This window comes from Ursus americanus, chromosome 30 (assembly GCF_024610735.1).
Source record: "Ursus americanus isolate L20-20 chromosome 30, mUrsAme1.1.p, whole genome shotgun sequence".
NCBI classification, from domain to species: Eukaryota; Metazoa; Chordata; class Mammalia; order Carnivora; family Ursidae; genus Ursus; species Ursus americanus.
This window is the reverse complement of record NC_142156.1, coordinates 5,838,298-5,855,553: the sequence shown is the minus strand read 5'-3', so window position 1 is coordinate 5,855,553 and position 17,256 is coordinate 5,838,298. Positions and strand designations below refer to the sequence as shown.

Sequence of the window (17,256 nt, the reverse complement as noted above, 5' to 3'; positions counted from 1 at the left end):
TGTGGGGAGGCTGTGTGTGAGGTGGGGGAACAAGGTATGTGAGACCTCTCTATACTTTCTGCTCAATTTTGCTGTGACTCTAAAACTGCCCTAAAAAATAAAACTTATTCATTTAAAAAAAATTCTAAAGTTGGGACACCTGGGTGGCTCAGCTGGTAAGCAACTGCCTTCGGCTCAGGTCATGATCCTGGGGTCCTGCAATCAAGTCCCACATCAGGCTTCTTGCTCAGTGGGGAGCCTGCTTCTCCCTCTCCCTCTGCCTGCCGCTCCCCCTGCTTGTGCTCTCTCTCTGTCAAATAAATAAAACCTTTTTAAAAAGATTTTATTTATTTATTTGAGAGCAAGCTAGAGAGAGAGAGAGAGCAGGAGAGCGAGAGAGCAGGGAGCCTGACTCTGGGCTCGATCCCAGGACCCCAGGATCATGACCTGAGCTGAAGGCTTAATCAACTTAGCCACACAGGCGCTCCAAAATTTTTAACAGATAAATAATTAAATAAATAAATAAAATTCTAAAGTATAAAAAAAGTAAAAAAGAAACAGATGAAATCAATTTTAATCGTATATCTTATTTATCCCACTATATCAAAAAATTATTACAACATGTAATCAGTACAAGAAATTAATGAATGAAGTATTTCATTTGGGGGGTATCATGTCTTCGAAATTTGGCTTGTATTTTACACTTAGAGCACATCTCTGTTGGTGTTAGTGACAAGCCGCAGTCCCAATACTCAACAGCCACATGTGGTGCGTGGCCACCTGGTTGGTCTGCACAGGTCTGGAATTTGGTTCGACCCAGAGGGAGGGGCAGAGAGGGGAAATGTTCTGATGGCCTGATTTATCTCCTTCTTCACCTTCACCTTCCACCTACTCCTCTCTTGAGAATTCCTGCCCGGCCAACCTGTGTTTTCTCACCTTTCTCAGTGACCTCTGCCTAGTTCCTGGATGCCATCCTGGCCACCTGTGCAGCTGCCCACCACCCGTGGCCTCCTGACCCCACCCAGGGCTTCCAGCGACTTTGCCACCTCCCATTCTCCCTCCTTCAGGCTGTAGAGCCCACCCAGGGGCTCACCAGGGGGGCCACCCCACAATTACCACCTCTGTAGCTCCCTGCTCTGGTCAAAGTGTCGATAGTAATAGCAATTACGACACAATATTCCTAACATCGCACACTGACTACGTGTGGAATGCCAGGCTAACCCATGGCGGACCATCTTATCTAACCGTGCAGACCATCTTATCTAACCGTCCTGACCGTCTCGGGGCTGGAACCATTTTGCCTATAAAGGCTTCTATCAGCCAGTGAGCACCGACCGGGGGCCCAGCCTGTGGTCAAGGCCAGGGGAGGGAGGTTGGGGTCCCTTGGGCCGAAACTCCTGGGGATCACCTAGAGTGTTGAGCCGGGTTTATGAAAAGTTCCTCCATTTTGCTGGGAAAGAGAATCTAGGTGTGTTCCCCAGAACTTGCCCACATCTCCTTTATGCCCCTGTCCCTTCCCCTACCCCACAGGAACCTGTAGGAGCCCCTGGGATGAGGACGCCTGGAGGAAGCAGCGCCTGCTGCCCTCCCCTCGAGTCCACACTCCGGGACCCCTGGGGGGCGGGTAGCCTCCCTGCCCCGGGTAGGGTGCGTCTTGTGCTCCCCCCCCCGCCCCCGTCACTGGCGAAACACCCCAAGGGGAGGGAGAACCCGGTAGAGCAGGGCAGGGCTAGCAGGGCTGGCACTCTCCCGTTGGGGCGGGGCCCACATCTGCTGGCCGGACAAACCAGGCAGCTGCGAGGCCAGGCGGCTAGCGGGCAGACTCCTGGCACACCTGCACCCTGTGACCCCTGTGCCCGAGGGCACCATGAGTGGCCGAGTCGGGGACCTGAGCCCCCAGCAGCAGGAGGCGCTGGCCAGGGTGAGGGGCTTCGCGGGTAGGGAGGCTTAGGGAGGGAAGGAGCTGCCTGACACTGCCACCCGGACTGGAACCCCTATTGTTTGGATGGAAAACGGACCCTTGAGGGCGTCTCTGTCCAGGTGGCCCACCCCTGGGCACAGTGGCTGAGGCAGACGTATATACGGGACACCGGACTTGAGCCCTTCTCTGGGCTCCACTGGGGCCACATCCAGCTTTCCACTCCTGCCCCCTCGGGACCATGGAGCCCTGGCTCTTGTCCCCTGGCTGGGGGGGTAGGGCGGTGCTGCCATCCCTCTGGGCAGCCTTGGGCAGACAGACTAGCAGGTCTCCTGCTCTGATTGCGACATTTGTTTGTTTGGCTTCTCTTTGTGGTTTTCGGACTCCCCCAGGGCCCAAGCCTTCTCCCTGTTGTCAATGTTTCCATTAAAGGGGAACGGAGTGGGTTCGGTGATTTCAACAGTCCTTCCCGCTGCAGCTGAGAGTGTCGCGCCCTGGGGAAGGAGGAGCGTATCCAGGTCTTAGGTGCCACAGCATTAATTTGATTTGGAGACAGACGGCAGGGCCTGGAAACTGACTTCGGGTTAGGGGAGGGAGGGGACGGCCCTGGCTCACACTTCGGGCCCACGAAGGGCAGGCTTCGGACTTGCGGAGAATGGTTTCTTTTGTGGCTCCTACTCTGGGGAGGGTCCTGATGAAGGAGGGGGACCCTGGATGAATTCTTAGTGAAGGAGAGAAGGGTCCCAGGTGGAGAGTGGGGAGCTCTGGATGAATTCACAGGTTTAGGAGTTTCCAGAAGCAGAGAGCCCTGAGCTGAAGGAGGGATCCCCAAGTGAAGGAGGAAAAGAAGTCCCCTGGTTAGCCTTCTCCCTCCCCACTGGCAAAGGCCTCAGGCTCATGGGAAGGGCTGGACACCTGGCCTTTGGGGGTGAATTATGATGGAGATGCTTGTGGGTCAAAGAGCTTTAAACAATGTAAAAGAGTTTATTCTTATTTTTTCCCCATTATTTAAAAGAAATGAATGCTAGTTGTTTTAAAAATGAGGGAGAAAGAGGAAAGTAAGAAAAAGAAGAAGTCACCCATGGTCCCAGAGGTCTAGACAGCCATGCCTAGGAGCATGTCCTTCCAGGTTTTTCCTAAGCCTACTTTCGACCACCTGTGGTCACGCAGCCAGAGGCTGCTTTCTCCATATGGCATCATTGGTACGGTAGTTTCTCCTTCGAGTTACTCCAGACCCTTCCCAGCGCCTGCTTAGTGGTTTTCCCTTTTATTTGATGTGCATTCCAAGGATGGGGTGGCTTTGGGACTGGAAGATGGGGACTCTTCCTGGCCTGGTAGCTTCCTCACTCTGTCCCTTGGAAAGACCCTCCACCACTTCAGCCTCTCTTCCTTCCTCCATGAAGCAGGGGTGTGACCTTTGCTCCTCCTGAGTTCAAGGAGGGGACTCTGGTAATCTGGAGGGGCTGAAGGGTGCACAGTTATTGTTCCTCGGTTATTGTTACGACGTCACTCCCCCTAAAAAACTTACTCAGGAGCTCAGAGGCTGCACCCGATGGGAACTGCGGGTGGCGATAGCTGGTGCTCTTCTTACATTACTTGTGAACACTGGCGAGGTTTCATCTGATTATTTGTTTTTCATTATGTGAGCAATACATGAACACATTCTTATTTTGTTTTTAAAAATTTTTTTGAAGATTTGATTTATGTGAGAGAGAGAGAGAGAGCATGAGCAGGGGGAGGGAGGGAGAGGGAGGGGGAGAAGAAGACTCCCTGCTGAGTCGGGAGCCCAAGGACCTGGGGCTCCATCCCAGGACCCTGAGATCATGACCTGAGCCAAAGGCAGACACTCAACTGACCGAGCCACCCAGATGCCCCGAACACATTCTTATTTTAAACATCAATCTTAAAGCTAAAAGGAGATTTGGTGGAGGGCTGTCAAGATAGCTTCCTATGGCTTTGCTACCATGGACTTCTAATCCTAAAGTCCCATTCGCAGGTTCCCCTGCAAACCCGCCCCTCCAGGGCTTGCCTTCGGCTCCCTTAGTCCCCATGGAAGTGAGGCTTCCTCTCTGTCCCAGACCTGAGCTCCAGTCCCATACCCAACTTTCAGCAGCTTCCCCAAACTCCACCAGGAGGCAGAAGCCCCTGTCAGGAGGCCGGCCCCTCTCTTTCCCCAGTCTCGATGGGGTCTGCTGAGGCATCCCTGGCTTCTCTTGCCGTTCCTTGCTGTTGACCTCTGCCTGGGGCTGTTTCCACGAAAGCTCCACTGTCCAGAGCTCCAGGCAGTCCACGTTTGCAGAGTGCCCACATTTTTCTGACACCTGCTGCAAGCCAGGACTGCCGCTAAGTGCTTTACCAGTACACACTCCTGTGATTGGCACAAGTTCACCTTTCTCCCCACTGTACAGATGAGGAAACAGGCTCAGAGTGGTTAAGTAACTTGCTTTCAAATCTAGACCCTCAAGACGCAGTATCAAGGGCGGGGTTCCTAAATTGTTCTCACTTGCCTGCAGCCGCTTCACAGGGATCTTTGTCAAAATAGGGAAGGCAGGGCCCCACCTCAGGCCTATAGAATGAGGATCTTGGGGAGGCAGAGAACTCCCAAAGTTTGAAAAGGACCCAACTCTTCCTGTCATGGTGGGCTGAGGGGTGCTCCTTTCCCAGGTGGCTGAAAGGTCCAGGCAGCTGTTGCTACCTCTGTGGTCCCCACCCTGCAGAGCCCCTGGGCAGGACTGACTGACAGACTGAGTTTGGGAAGGGTCGGGGTGGGGCTGGGAGCCCCTTTGACCATTATATCGCCCCCTCAGTTCCGGGACAACCTCCAGGACCTGCTGCCCGCTCTGCCCAATGCTGACGAGTACTTCCTTCTGCGCTGGCTCCGAGGTGAGGCTGGCAGGGTCTGGGGCAGAGAGGGAGAGAGGGAAGAAGGGTTTCAGGAAAGTGGGTGGGACTTTGGGAGACAACGCTACGGAGTGGAGAACATAGGCTCTGGAATCACCCTGCTTTGGGCTGGAATCTGAGCTCCCCTCCAAATCAGCCTGGCACAAAAACCCCATCGAGCCTCAGTTTCTTCATCTGTAAAGTGGGATGAGGCCACCTCCCCAAGGATTGCTGTGAGCATTGAATGAGAGGGTATAGTACCTGGCTCTCGGTGGGCATGTGGTCGAGGTGAGGGTAGAGTTCACATCTGGGAAGTTCTCAGGATGACTGGCCTGGCCGGGCCTTGAGTGAGAGAGCCCTGAATATACTCTTCAGGTCTTGCCTGCATGTCTATCTCCAGCTCCTTGAAGGCAGGGCTGTGTTGTCCCCTGAGGGAACCTGGCCACCGAGCAGGTGCCCTCAAACACTTCCGGAAGTGGATGCGATTAAAGGTAGAGAAGGAATTTCTTCCAGGAATTGCCACAGGAGTGTGAAAGTAGAATAACAGAAACCTAGGGGGGAAATTCATTTCAATTCAACACACCCCATGGAATGGATTTTGAACTTGAACCAGGAGAGAAGTCAGAAGTCAGGCTGGAAAGTGCACACACGGTGTGGTGATGAAGCCAGCCTTGGAAGCCGGCAAACCTGGGAACCCCAGCTCCGCCATGTGCTAGCGGTGTGTCTCTGGCAATCACTCATTGTCTCTCAGCCTCACGCTTCTCTTCTGGGGCGTAGGCATAATACTGGTCCCCCACCTGCAAGAGGCTGCGAGTCAGACATGAGGTCATGGACCTGCACAGCGCCTACACAGGGAAGCCCTCCCTTCTGTCCTGTTTGTTCTATTTGGTTACATTTTTAAATTATTATTTTCTACAAACTTTATTTTTTAGAATGGCTTTCAATTTACAGAGCATTGTGAAGATGGTACAGGACATTCCCACATATGCTGCACCCATGAACTTTTTCCATTCCTCTGCTGCATATGTTACAATTCATGAACCAACACTGATAACGTGATCATTAACTAAAATCCCTACTTTGTTTAGATTGCCTCAGTTTTTCTGTCCCAGGATTCCATCCAGGATGCCAGATTACATTTAGTCATCATCTCCCTAGGCTCTCTTGACTGTGGCAGCTTCTATTCTGTTTTTTTTTTTTTAAGATTGATTGATGGATGGATTGATTTATCAGAGAGAGAGAGCGAGCACAAGCAGAGCCGGCAGTGGAAGAAGCAGGCTTCCTGCTGAGCAAGGGGCCCATATGGTACTTGATCCCAGGACCCTCGGATCATGACCTGAGCCGAAGGCAGATGCTTAACCAACTGAGCCACCCAGGGGTCCCTTCTATTCTGTTTTTAACAAGTTATGTCCATGTCATTCTCCTGGGCTAAAGAAGGAGTGAGGACAGTAGATTTCTTGAAGACCCTTGATGCAGGGTTAGAACTCTCTCCTCCTTTGGAGACTTTCTGAGTTTAAAAACCAACTTTTCAGGTCCCTGTAGTGTCATTGAGAAAGGAAAGAAGTCACAGACACTGTAGGCTGCTGGATCACAGGAAAGAAAATGATCTAAAGTTGGTAGAGAGGGGACAGGGTGTCCTGATTCCTCCCACTTTCTGCTGAGGCAGACTGGCTGACATGGTCCCGTCCCCTTCCACTTTACCTCCGTGACCACACTCTCTGCCTCACTAGCCCAACACCTGCACAACAGGAAGGGTGGTCTCTGGGGCTGAACTTGGAGTCTCCCTAGTCAGGCCAGATGCAGAGGGGCCCGCCCTGACCCTCCCTCAAGTCACTTCACTTTGTTTTCTTTATCTCCATCTCACCACTGGGTCCATCTCTCCCACTCAGAAGCCAGTCCCATGACGACAGCCTGCCCCATACTTCCAGCCTGGCGCGTAGTAGGTGCTACTAAAAAAGCTATGAGGGTCCATCAGCAGTGCCCAAACCACTTCCTATAGAACAAGAAACCACCCTGGTTCTCAGTAGGAAATCTCCTATACACCACAGAGATTTTTTTAAAAGAACATTATAGACAATTATGCATCAATTCAAAAATCTCAATGAAATCAGTGCATTCCTTATAATACACATATAAGGCCAAAATCCAGCAAGAAGAAAATAGAAAGCCCCAACAGACCAATAAATACTAAATACATATAAACGGTACTAAAAAGCTTCCCTCCTTCCAAAACTCAGACCCCAATGTCTTTACAGATGAATTTTCCCAAAGTTTTAGGATTAGCTGATACCTGCTTCACAAATTGTTGGAGTTGCTTTAAAATATGTAAAAAAAGTGAAAGTTACTTTATGAGGCTTGGGTTAGTTTGATTCCAAAATGAGATCAGGACAATAAAAGACAATTCTGGACTTGTTTCACTTGTTAATGTAGATGTAAGGAAGTCTAAGTGAAACGTTACATAATAGAATCCAATAAGGTATTAAAATTACACAACATGATCAGCGCGAGTTTATCTTAGGTACGCAGGGAGAATTCAACATCAGACAATCTATCAGTGTCACTGAACACATTAATAGAATTAAAAATGAGAAATCATGTGACTATCTCAATGCAGGAAAAGCATTTGGAAAGGCTCAAATCCTATTTATAAGATAAAATAAAATAAAAGTCTTACCAAACTAGAAATAGAAGGGAATTTCCTTGGTTTGGCTTAGTAATGGTTATGTAGCAAAGATCTTACAATACATGTTGTGAGATAGGAAGAAGTTTGAGATGCATTTATTTGCTTTAAAATCAGGAACAAGGAAAGGATGATGTCAAGCAACATCACAGTTTAAACAGAACTAGAGACACTTGCCAATGTTATAAGGAAAGAAAAAAGTAATCTAGTCTATAAAGACTAGAAGGGAAGAGTTAAATTTCTTTTCTAGATTTAGAAATTTCATTTCCAAAATGAAGCATCACATTTTCAATTAAAGCGAATATATTTCTTCAAAATAAGTAATCACAACAACAGTTAGCCATTGACTGAGAAGTTCCTGGGAGCCAGGTAATGTGCCAAGGACTTTATATGCTTTATCTTGTGTCATCCTTCGAATAACTGAAAACGATACTACTCCTATTTAACGGATTAAAAACTAAGACTTAGAGAACGTAGGTGAATTGCTCAAAGTTGCACAGCAAATAAAAGGACAAAACTAGAATTCAAACCCAAGTCTGTTTGACTCCAAAGCCTATGCTCCTCACTATCCCTAACACCAAGGGGGTCTGTGCTCCCATGGGGGACGTCTAATATTACAGGCTGGATGGGCCTCTGGAATGAACAGTTTAAAAAGGCTTGAATACTGAAATCGAGGGCTTCCAAAGTCTTCTAGAGGATTAAAGATCCTTGCTTTTTATTTTATTTTTTTTAAAGATTTTATTTATTTATTTGACAGATAGAGAGAGACAGCCAGCGAGAGAGGGAACACAAGCAGGGAGTGGGAGAGGAAGAAGCAGGCTTCCAGCAGAGGAGCCTGATGTGGGGCTCGATCCCAGAACACCGGGATCACACCCTGAGCCGAAGGCAGGTGTTTAACAACTGAGCCACCCAGGCGCCCCAAAGATACTTGCTTTTTAAAAAATGTCTGGGGGCACCTGGGTGGCTCAGTTTTTTGAGTGGCCAACTCTTGATTTTGGCTCAGGTCATGATCTCAGGGTCTTGAGATTGAGCCCCGAGTGGGACTCTACACTCAGCAGGGAGTCTGCCTGAGATTCTCTTTCTCACTCTCTCTCTGCCTCTCCCCTCTGTGCTCCTTCTCTCTCTCCCTCTCTCTCTTTCTCTCTCCAAAATAAATAAATAAATAACTATTTTTTAAAAATAAAATGATAAAAAAATGTCCAGACCCCCAGTGTATTCTTGGGGTGCCATGGAAGGCTCAGGCACCCCCGTATTTCCTCATAAGTTTTAAGAGAACTGCGAGTTCTAGATCCAGTCTCAAGCCTCCTCTCACCTTGGCTCTTATTGCAGCTCGGAACTTTGACCTGCAGAAATCTGAGGACATGCTCCGGAAGGTGAGGCCCCATTCTCATGAGTGTCCTGCCTCCCACACACTGCACCCCAGGGATCAGTGACAAAGAGTAGGAACTCTTGCCCTGTCCTGTTCTTATATGTTTCCTCCCTTCCTCCTTGGATTCCTTTCTGCATCAGACCTGGGTCTGCCCACAGCCCTCCTCCTGGCATTGCCATCTCCAGTTCTAGGTCAGTAGAGCTTGGGGATGCTCTGGCAGGGTCTTGGGGGCTGTAGGCAGAGGGACCTGGCCTGATGCCCCCAGGTGCCTTCAAGGCCTTTGTGGTAGGCAGTCTTCAGGTCCTGCCATTTCTCCACAGCACATGGAGTTCCGGAAGGAACAGGACCTGGACAACATACTCTTGTGGCAACCCTCAGAGGTGAGCCCCACGCAGCATCCCCCAGACCATCAGATACCCTTCATATCCCCCCCCCCGACATCCAGCCATCCGATGGCTCATAGGCTGGTTTGAGTCAGGACTTCACCCCCGCGCCCAGGTGATCCAGCTGTACGACTCTGGTGGTCTGAGCGGCTATGACTACGAAGGCTGCCCCGTGTGGTTCGACATCATTGGGACCCTTGACCCCAAGGGTCTTCTCCTGTCCGCCTCCAAGCAGGAGCTGATCCGGAAGCGCATCAGGGTCTGTGAACTGCTTTTGCGGGAGTGTGAGCTACAGAGTCAGAAGGTAAATGACTGGGTAGGGAGCACACGGAGGGCCCGATCTGTCTGAAGGGTGGCACCAAGACCAGGTAGGAAAGGCTGCCTCTGCTCACCAGGCCTCAGCACCCTGGGCTTTGGTGGGACGTGGCTTCTTCTGCAGTCACCCATCTATGAGCATCTAACGTGTGCGTGGCACTCTCTGCTGGCGAGTGCCAGGGATCACCAAAGCCTTTTCCCCTCTGACCTTGGGTACAGTGAATGCTCTGGCTGTTCCCCGGGAACCCTGGGAACAGTGGATGGTCAGCTTTACTTATGGAAAAGATGTCCCCGTTAGAAACTACGTAACTATAACCTGATGGGGGAGCCATTGCTGTGGGTTTCTCTGAGAGCAGTGACTCTTGAAACTTGGCACATTTGTCATGGGTCCGTAGAAGCTAATATGGAATTGCTACCAAAAAAAAAATATTGAGTCCTGTGGGGCATAGAGCACCCAAGCCAGGAGGGACCCACACCCATCTGTACAGATCTTCTCTTTGCCCTGACTCTGTGTTTCCGGGTGCATACCCTTCAGAATGAATCTATTGCCAAGTGTGGTCTGTTGGTTTTGTGAGGCTAAGTGTCTCCATGAGCCTAAGAAAACCTCTGGGGGGGAGCTCTTGTGTCACTTCGGGATGACCTGCCTGATGGCGAGGACAGGGCCTGCGTCCCCAGCGTCTGTCATGGTGCTGGACACCAAGTAGACCCTTGGCGCAGAGATTCGTGGCAAGCATGAGACACTGGCACACAGTGCCTGGTCTGAATAGCTGTGTGTCTCTCGAAAAAGATGGCTGATTTTATGGGGTCAGAATGGGGTCTTCTACTTCATGGACATTTCCAATCAGAGCTGGTGATTGTGGTGATGACAATACTAGTAATAACATCTGCTGGCATTTACTGGGGAGTCAGGCACTGGGCTCTTTGTGAGTTATCTCACTGCATCCTCCTGGAAATTCTATCCCAATCTGGAATTATCCCCATTTCACAGAGGGAGAAAATAAGGCTCAAAGCAGTTAAAACCCCACCCAAGGCCACACAGCCTGCCAGCCGTGTAGCTCTGGCTCAACATACCTCGGGACTGCAGACGCCGGCTGACACAGTGTGCTATTGTACAGGGAGATGCCCGATGGGCAACGAGTGAGGTCTTTAGTTCTACAGTGAACTCATTCTGGGCAATCGTGTTGAGCAAACAGTGTGATAAGGGGCCACTGTGCCGGGGCTCGGATGCATCATCTTCTTAGACCCTAGGTGGGCTCGATCTGTTTGGAAAACCCTGTGGGCAGTTGGGGGCGGGACTAGCAGGAAGGTGGGAGCAGTTCAGGGTCTCCCTGGCGGGGACCTCTGGGCCGGAGTTGTTGTGTGACCCGTATCCCTGTGCTGTCCCATGTAGCTGGGCAGGAAGATTGAGACGGTGCTGATGGTGTTTGACATGGAGGGGCTCAGCCTGAAGCACTTGTGGAAACCGGCTGTAGAGGTCTACCAGCAGGTAAGGTAGGCAGCTGGCTCGAGGCCAGTGGAGCCGCTGCCCACACAAGTTTCCGGGCCATGGAGGAGGGATCACCCCCCCCACCCAGCAGCCAGTGAGAAAGAGGAGCAAGAGTATCCCAGGGGATGAAGTCCATCTCATGGGGAAGGTGGATGGCCAGGGGGTGGGGGTGGCAGGGGCTCTTGTCTCGGCAGCATTAAAGGCCACCAAATCCAGGCATAGAACGTGTTGGAGCATGACCTTGACCAGACTCGTCTTGCTGCAGTTTTTTGCCATCCTGGAAGCAAATTATCCTGAGACGCTGAAGAATTTAATTGTCATTCGAGGTGAGCCCATGATGCGGATGACCCCTTGGGGAAGGAGGAGTGGGGAATGGGGAGAAACAGTGGGTAAATCACCCAGTTTAGGGATTCTCAAACCATTCTTTGTGAAGATCGGTTTTTTTGTTTTTTGTTTTTTTAGCTAGTCCTCCATAGACTGATACTTTTGGAATATACAAAATTTGCTCTGATATGTAGCAGCAAATGTCAAATAAGTTATAAGTTCTAAATGTAAACTGTTGTTTTCCTTACTTTTCTCAGTGTGGAATGGTAACAGAGAGTTCATGGACCACACTGGCTAATAGACATGCTTTGAGCGGGAATGGTCCCATCTGTGACGGTTGTACAGTGAGGGGAACACCATGTGTGCTCTGGGGTCAAATGATCTGCTTTCCAATCTAGCTAGCTCTGTGATTGTGAGCAAGTCTCCTTAACCTTACTAAGCCTCAGTTTTCCCAATCTGTAAAATAGGGACGCAATGACACCTTCCCTATAAGATAGCCATGAGGTTAAATGAGACGGTCTGTGGAGGAGGAGCCCACAGAAAGCGCCCAGTCAGTGTGAGCACTTCAGGTGGGACATGAGGTCTAATACTTGCGCCCAAGAAAATTCCAAGACAACTTGGGAAACCTGTGAGTGTGGACAGGAAGAGGCACCATTGGGAAATCCACGTTACTGACACCCTACAACTGGGTGGGGGGGGGCAGCCATTTATTGAGAACCAGGCACTGTGCCAAGTGTTATGCATACGTTGTTTAATTTCTCTCCATTTTATAGTCAATAGCACTAAGACTCAGAGAGGGTGAGTAACTAGCTGAAGGTCACACAGCTGGAAGTAGCAGAATCTAGATCTTTTCAACTCCTGTCCAGCCCATGCCCCTGGCCGTGACTCTACCTCCCAGTCCTCTCTAGCCCAGTTTCCCAAGGGAGTTTCATGCGTTTCAGCCCCTAAGCTGTTCCCCGTGGCCTTCAACTTGGTCAAGTTGTTCATGAGTGAGGAAACGCAAAGGAAGATAGTGATTCTGGGAGGTGAGTGACTTGGCCTCCTGGCTGTGCCCATCTCTGCCTGGGCAAGAAGAGGTCAATGTGAAAGGCCCTATTTCTCCCTGGCTCATCCTCTTTACGCAGGCACTGACCTTGGCCTGACCCCCACGGGTCTTTGCACACTCCAATGATGCTTCGGGCCCTAGACCCCAGCCTGGGTGGCCACATAAAGCATTTGGGTGCTTTCAGGACTAGGTGCTCAGGGGAGTAAGCCAAGGACACATCAGGTTTCCTCCCTGGGCGTGGCTTCTCTGCCTTCTGTTAAGCCTCCCTGAGCTCCCGCAGTGTCCCCCACCGCTCCCCCCACCTTGCTCCCATAGGCAACTGGAAGCAGGAGCTGCCAAAGTTCGTCAGCCCTGACCAGCTGCCTGTGGAGTTTGGGGGGACCATGACTGACCCTGATGGCAACCCCAAGTGCCTGACCAAGGTACAGGGTGCCCAGAGGATGAGGAGGGAGGGGTGATGGCCATGGTCTAGGGCTCGCTCACCAGCCCTTACCCACAGATCAAATACGGCGGCAACGTGCCCAGGAGCTACTACCTACGTAACCAGGTGAGGACGCACTATGAGCACACGGTGACCGTGGCCCGAGGCTCCTTCGTGCGGGTGGAGAACGAAATCCTGTTCCCGGGCTGTGTGCTCAGGTAGGGACGGCGGCCACCGCACCCCCCGCCCCCACGCAGCTGGGAGGGGCTCGGAGCCCAGGCAGGTGGTCATGACTGGGGCCCTGTCCCCCGCAGGTGGCAGTTCGCATCAGAAGGGGCAGACATTGGCTTTGGGGTTTTCCTGAAGACCAAGAGGAGGGAGCAGAAGCGGGCGGGGGAGATGGTGGAGGTGCTGCCCATCCAGCGCTACAAAGCCCACGTGGTACCGGAGGACGGGAGCCTCACCTGCCTCGAGGCTGGCGTCTGTAAGAGCTTAGCATTCACTGGAGTGGGTTTCCTCCTTAGGGCAGAGAAATGAGCTCATACCTCTTGCCAGGCTGTCCTGCTTGCCCTCGATTTCCAGCTCGCAGGGAGGGTGTGGGGGTCTGTCCAAGCAACTAGATCCCGGGGTGGCAGGGGAATTGGCTTTAGGATGTTAGATCTGGTGCGTGGCCCCTGGGTATGCGTACAAGGGCGGAGAGGCATTTTGGAGAGTGGGATTCACAGCCTGAAGCTTGGAGACTCAGCTCCCCGGAAGCCCTTACACAGCACTCAACAGGCTGAGAGACAGGTAGGTGAATGGCCATGGGCTGCCTGCCAGGGGTCCCCGGCTGCCCAGGTGCCTGGCAGTCCCACGGTGGGAATCCCAAAGACATGATTCTTCCATGTGATTATCCTTCATTCTCAGGCCCCCAAGCCAGATGCAGTTAGGTGGGTCTTACCAGAAGCAGCGTTCCCCAGGAACAGCACTGACCTCCCGCCTCTATCGGGAACAGAGCTAGGAGAAGGGGAACCCAGGGTTTTACTAATGCTCTGGTGGATACATCTCTGGTTCACCTTTGTGGTGAGGGAGAATTAGAAAGGTGGAGACCGAGAAATGTGGATGACTCATCACATCCCGGAGCTCACTTTGCACCTTGGCATTGAAGGGAACGTCTCCTTTAAAAGGCATCATGGGAAAGTGGCTTACGGAGCTCAGCCCTCTCCTCTGGGGAGAGCAGGGCTCCTCTATCGGTTGGAGCATCAGGATAAGGACATCCTAGTCCTTCCCTTCCCTTGCTCTGTACTCATCGGAGAGTCCTCTTAACCTCTGTAGGCCTCAGTTTCCACATCCTTAAAATGGGGATGATAGTACCTTCTGGGGGGGCTGCTTTGAGGATTCGGAGAGCTGGGAGTGCAGACGTGGCTCCTGGCACATAGGAGGCGCTGGTGCTTGCTGGCGGTTATTAGTTAGCACAGCGAGATGGTCTGAGCGGTGGGCGCTGGGGGCGGGGCAGTGGCTGACCCTCCAGCACCAGCCACAGTCCTGGGCCCACTCCCAAGGGCACGAGGCGTGCAGCTATGTCAGCCTGGCTGTGCAGGATGATTTCTCCACCCTGCAGATGTCCTGCGCTTCGACAATACCTACAGCCTGATGCACGCCAAGAAGGTCCACTATACTGTGGACGTGCTGCTCCCGGACAAGGCCTCCAAGGAGAAGATTCAGGGTTTCGAGGCGAAGAGACCATCCCCAGCGCAATGAAGACCCCGGCTGCCTCTGTGCCTGTGCTCTTCAATCCCCGGCACCCCCTCCCTGTCCCCTGCCCTCCCAGGCGGGGTGGCGCTTGGAGGAGCCACTCACCCTGAGTCACCATCTCGGCTCCTTGTGGGCCCACCAGGCACAGGGGCAGAGCAGGAAGGGACATCCGATGCATCGGCCGCACTGAGGGGACTGGCACCTGGTCCCCTGTTTGCAGAGACTAAGGATGAGAACCCCGAGGATGAGCCCGGGTCCACCGAGGAAGTGTCCTGCCCCCAGAAGCTGCCCTTCTGTCACTCCTGACAAAGTCCACCAGTCCCAGGACTCACCCACACCTAGCGATCTGACTTGGGGGCAAGTGCCCAAGCCCCAGGCCATGCAGGGAGCATAGTGTCAAGTCTGAAGAGCAGAGAAGCCCCCATCTCTGCTCGTGGAGGCTCAGCAGGGGTGGACAGAGCCAGCTGGAGGTGGCCGGGTGGAAGGATGGGGCCAGCTGGGTGGTGGAGCTGAGGGTCTTGGTTCTGGGAGGGCACCAAGGCCCTTCAAAGTTGTCCTCCTGCCTTTGGAGGGAAGATCAGAAATGGAGCATGAGGCCCAGCATGGATAACCCTCGGGAGGAAAAGCCATGCTCGGTCACACAGAGCTACGCGGGTGAAGACTGAGTCTCTCGGAATTCTCAGTGACCCTGGCCTCCTCCTCCCCACCTGCCGTTCCTCCCCACCTGCCGTGATCCAGCTGACATTCAGATGGGGTTCCTTCTGGCTCTGAGTAAGGACCAGGACCCTAGCAGAGCTGGAGTGAAGTCGAACGTCCTGGAATAAAGTAGAACGCGCTGGGGTGGAGCTATCCTCCCAGCGTGCTTGTCCTTTACTCTGATTTATGTCTTGGAGAACCATCGAGGTTTCCTCCATCTTTGTGTCTCACTAGAGGGACAACTGAGGGTTGTCTGCCAACTCCCCACCACCCCACTCCAAATACGACTCAGTAGCTGGCCGGTGATGGCTTCTGTTTCCCAAAGGCTGGCTCTCCCGGTGCCTGTAGCCCCCATCACGACCGCCGTCCGCTCTGCCAGACGAGCTGCCCCACAGAGCAGACCTGGCCCAGAATGAGCCAGTGAAGCTGCTGGGTGGTCAGATGTCCCTGGTAAACGGGTCCTTGGTGCAAAGCATTAGCATCCTGGCCTCCAAGACCCCTACCAGAGGCAGGAAGCCTCAGCAAACACCAACATCCGGGCTCTTTGCAAACAAGAAGCCAGCTCAGGCCCCTCTCTTGCGCTCAGATTCTGTGATTTCATTTTTCCATTTAATAGCTTTCCTGATTTCCCAGGGCCTCTTCTTTCCGGGCAAGAAAATGATGAGGCTTGGGAAGGTGGGGGTCTTGGGGTGAGCTATGCGAGGTCCTTGGGGCCCCAGGGCCTCCGCCAGTGGCAGGCCGCATCACCCATGGTCCAGCACACAGTCTGAACAGGGGCTCTGCTGCTACAGAAAGCAAACTAACGGAAGGAAACACAATTTAAAAGCCAGGGCGCAGAGGCTTTGCTGGTCCAACAGTGTTTGAGGAGTTTGGCGAGAAAAAACCGGCCCTGCCAACACCAAGGAGATAACGCAGGGCTGCCAGGTGAAAGTCCCCAGACGTCTTTGTGCCCCAGGGCTGCTCCGGCCTCCCTGCAGCCACGGGCTCTCCCACCACCCCCACTGCGCGCTGTGGCCACCCTCTGTGTGGCCTCTGCCGACTCAACTTGGGCGTTCCAGAGCCATCTTCCCCCTGCACTGGCTGGAGAGGGTGCGGCTGGCTGGGGTTGTAAGGGCCTCATGTCAGGTTTCCCTGGGCCCACCCGTTGTCATGGGATGGGGGGGGGGCTCACAGTGCCTCACTTCAGTCTCACATCCCCGGCCTAAAAACAAGGGGTTCATAGATTTGAACCCTGATCCTTGCTTTTCCAACCACCCACAGCCAACTTCCCACAATCAGCACAGCCTCATCCTTGCAAGTAGCCGATCCGTCCGCACCAAGCAGAAGGGTTTAATTTACACAAACATGGGCCGTCCCGGGAGTGGCAAGTTCGGAGGGCCCAGGGGTCGGGTGTGGGCACCAGTGACCTTGAACCCTAGAGCCGGCAGAGTGCAACGCATGGGAAGCTGTGAGTACAGTGGTCACCCGGAGAAGTGAGGACAGGATCTCCTGTCTGGCAAGGTGGACAGGGGCTTGTCCTCAGCAACTCCGTCCTTGACTCAACACCATTGCTATTTCACAAAAACAAAAACAAAGGAAGTAGCCCAAATTGGGGCTGGCTCCCCTGAAGTTTGTTTCTTCCCTCCATTCATTCATCAATGTTTAGGGAGTGCCCACACCAGGCACTGCAGGCCCTGGGACATCAGGGGTGCTGAGCTCACTGCAGGCTGCTGGCAGGAGGCTTGCCTGCACTGAGGGAGGCCAAAGTGATTCTGATGGCCATTATCAAGTGGGTGGCTCAGTGGGGCAGGAGCCAAATTCTGAGGGAGCATCCAGAAAAACAAAACCAAAAACAAAACCTAGTGGGAGATCAGATGTGCTTTGCCCAAGGCAGGGACCCCTGAAGGGAGAGCTGAAGATGTGGGCGAGCCTTCCAGATGGAAGAATGGAGTGAGAGCAGCTGTGGGGTGCTTGAAGCCAGAGGAAAGCCAGGAAGGCCCTTGGGTGACCCTGGTAATGGGTCAGTGATGTTTATTTCTTTGTGAAC

At 52.6% G+C, this 17,256-nt stretch overlaps 1 protein-coding gene across 6 annotated transcripts; it reads left to right on the top strand.

Annotated features, from left to right (window-relative positions):
- Positions 1-1,758: 1,758 nt before the first annotated feature.
- On the top strand, positions 1,759-15,407 carry LOC123788167 (SEC14-like protein 4). 6 transcript variants are annotated; one of them, XR_006778436.1, is made up of 12 exons: positions 1,761-1,900; positions 4,705-4,780; positions 8,787-8,830; positions 9,147-9,206; positions 9,325-9,513; positions 10,915-11,010; positions 11,276-11,336; positions 12,276-12,359; positions 12,695-12,801; positions 12,879-13,018; positions 13,115-13,589; positions 14,401-14,537. XR_006778436.1 is itself a non-coding variant. In XM_045791351.2 (12 exons), the coding sequence occupies exons 1-12, from the start codon at positions 1,847-1,849 to the stop codon at positions 14,538-14,540; spliced, it is 1,221 nt and encodes a 406-aa protein (XP_045647307.1). In that variant the 5' UTR covers positions 1,761-1,846; the 3' UTR covers positions 14,541-15,407. The 6 variants fall into 6 exon arrangements, 5 of the variants coding, with proteins under 5 accessions (XP_045647309.1, XP_045647307.1, XP_087713340.1 ...); XM_045791351.2 differs by having other exon boundaries at positions 13,115-13,284; positions 14,401-15,407; XM_087857214.1 differs by having other exon boundaries at positions 10,915-11,015; positions 11,233-11,336; positions 13,115-13,284; positions 14,401-15,407.
- Positions 15,408-17,256: the final 1,849 nt, after the last annotated feature.

Coding starts and splice junctions, on each gene's coding strand:
- LOC123788167 (XM_087857214.1), top strand. CDS start 1,847: ATGAGTGGCCGAGTCGGGGACCTGAGCCCCCAGCAGCAGGAGGCGCTG. Junction 11,016..11,232: donor GAGGTCTACCAGCAGGTAAG/GTAGGCAGCTGG, acceptor ATCCAGGCATAG/AACGTGTTGGAGCATGACCT. Junction 13,285..14,400: donor CTGCCTCGAGGCTGGCGTCT/GTAAGAGCTTAG, acceptor TCCACCCTGCAG/ATGTCCTGCGCTTCGACAAT.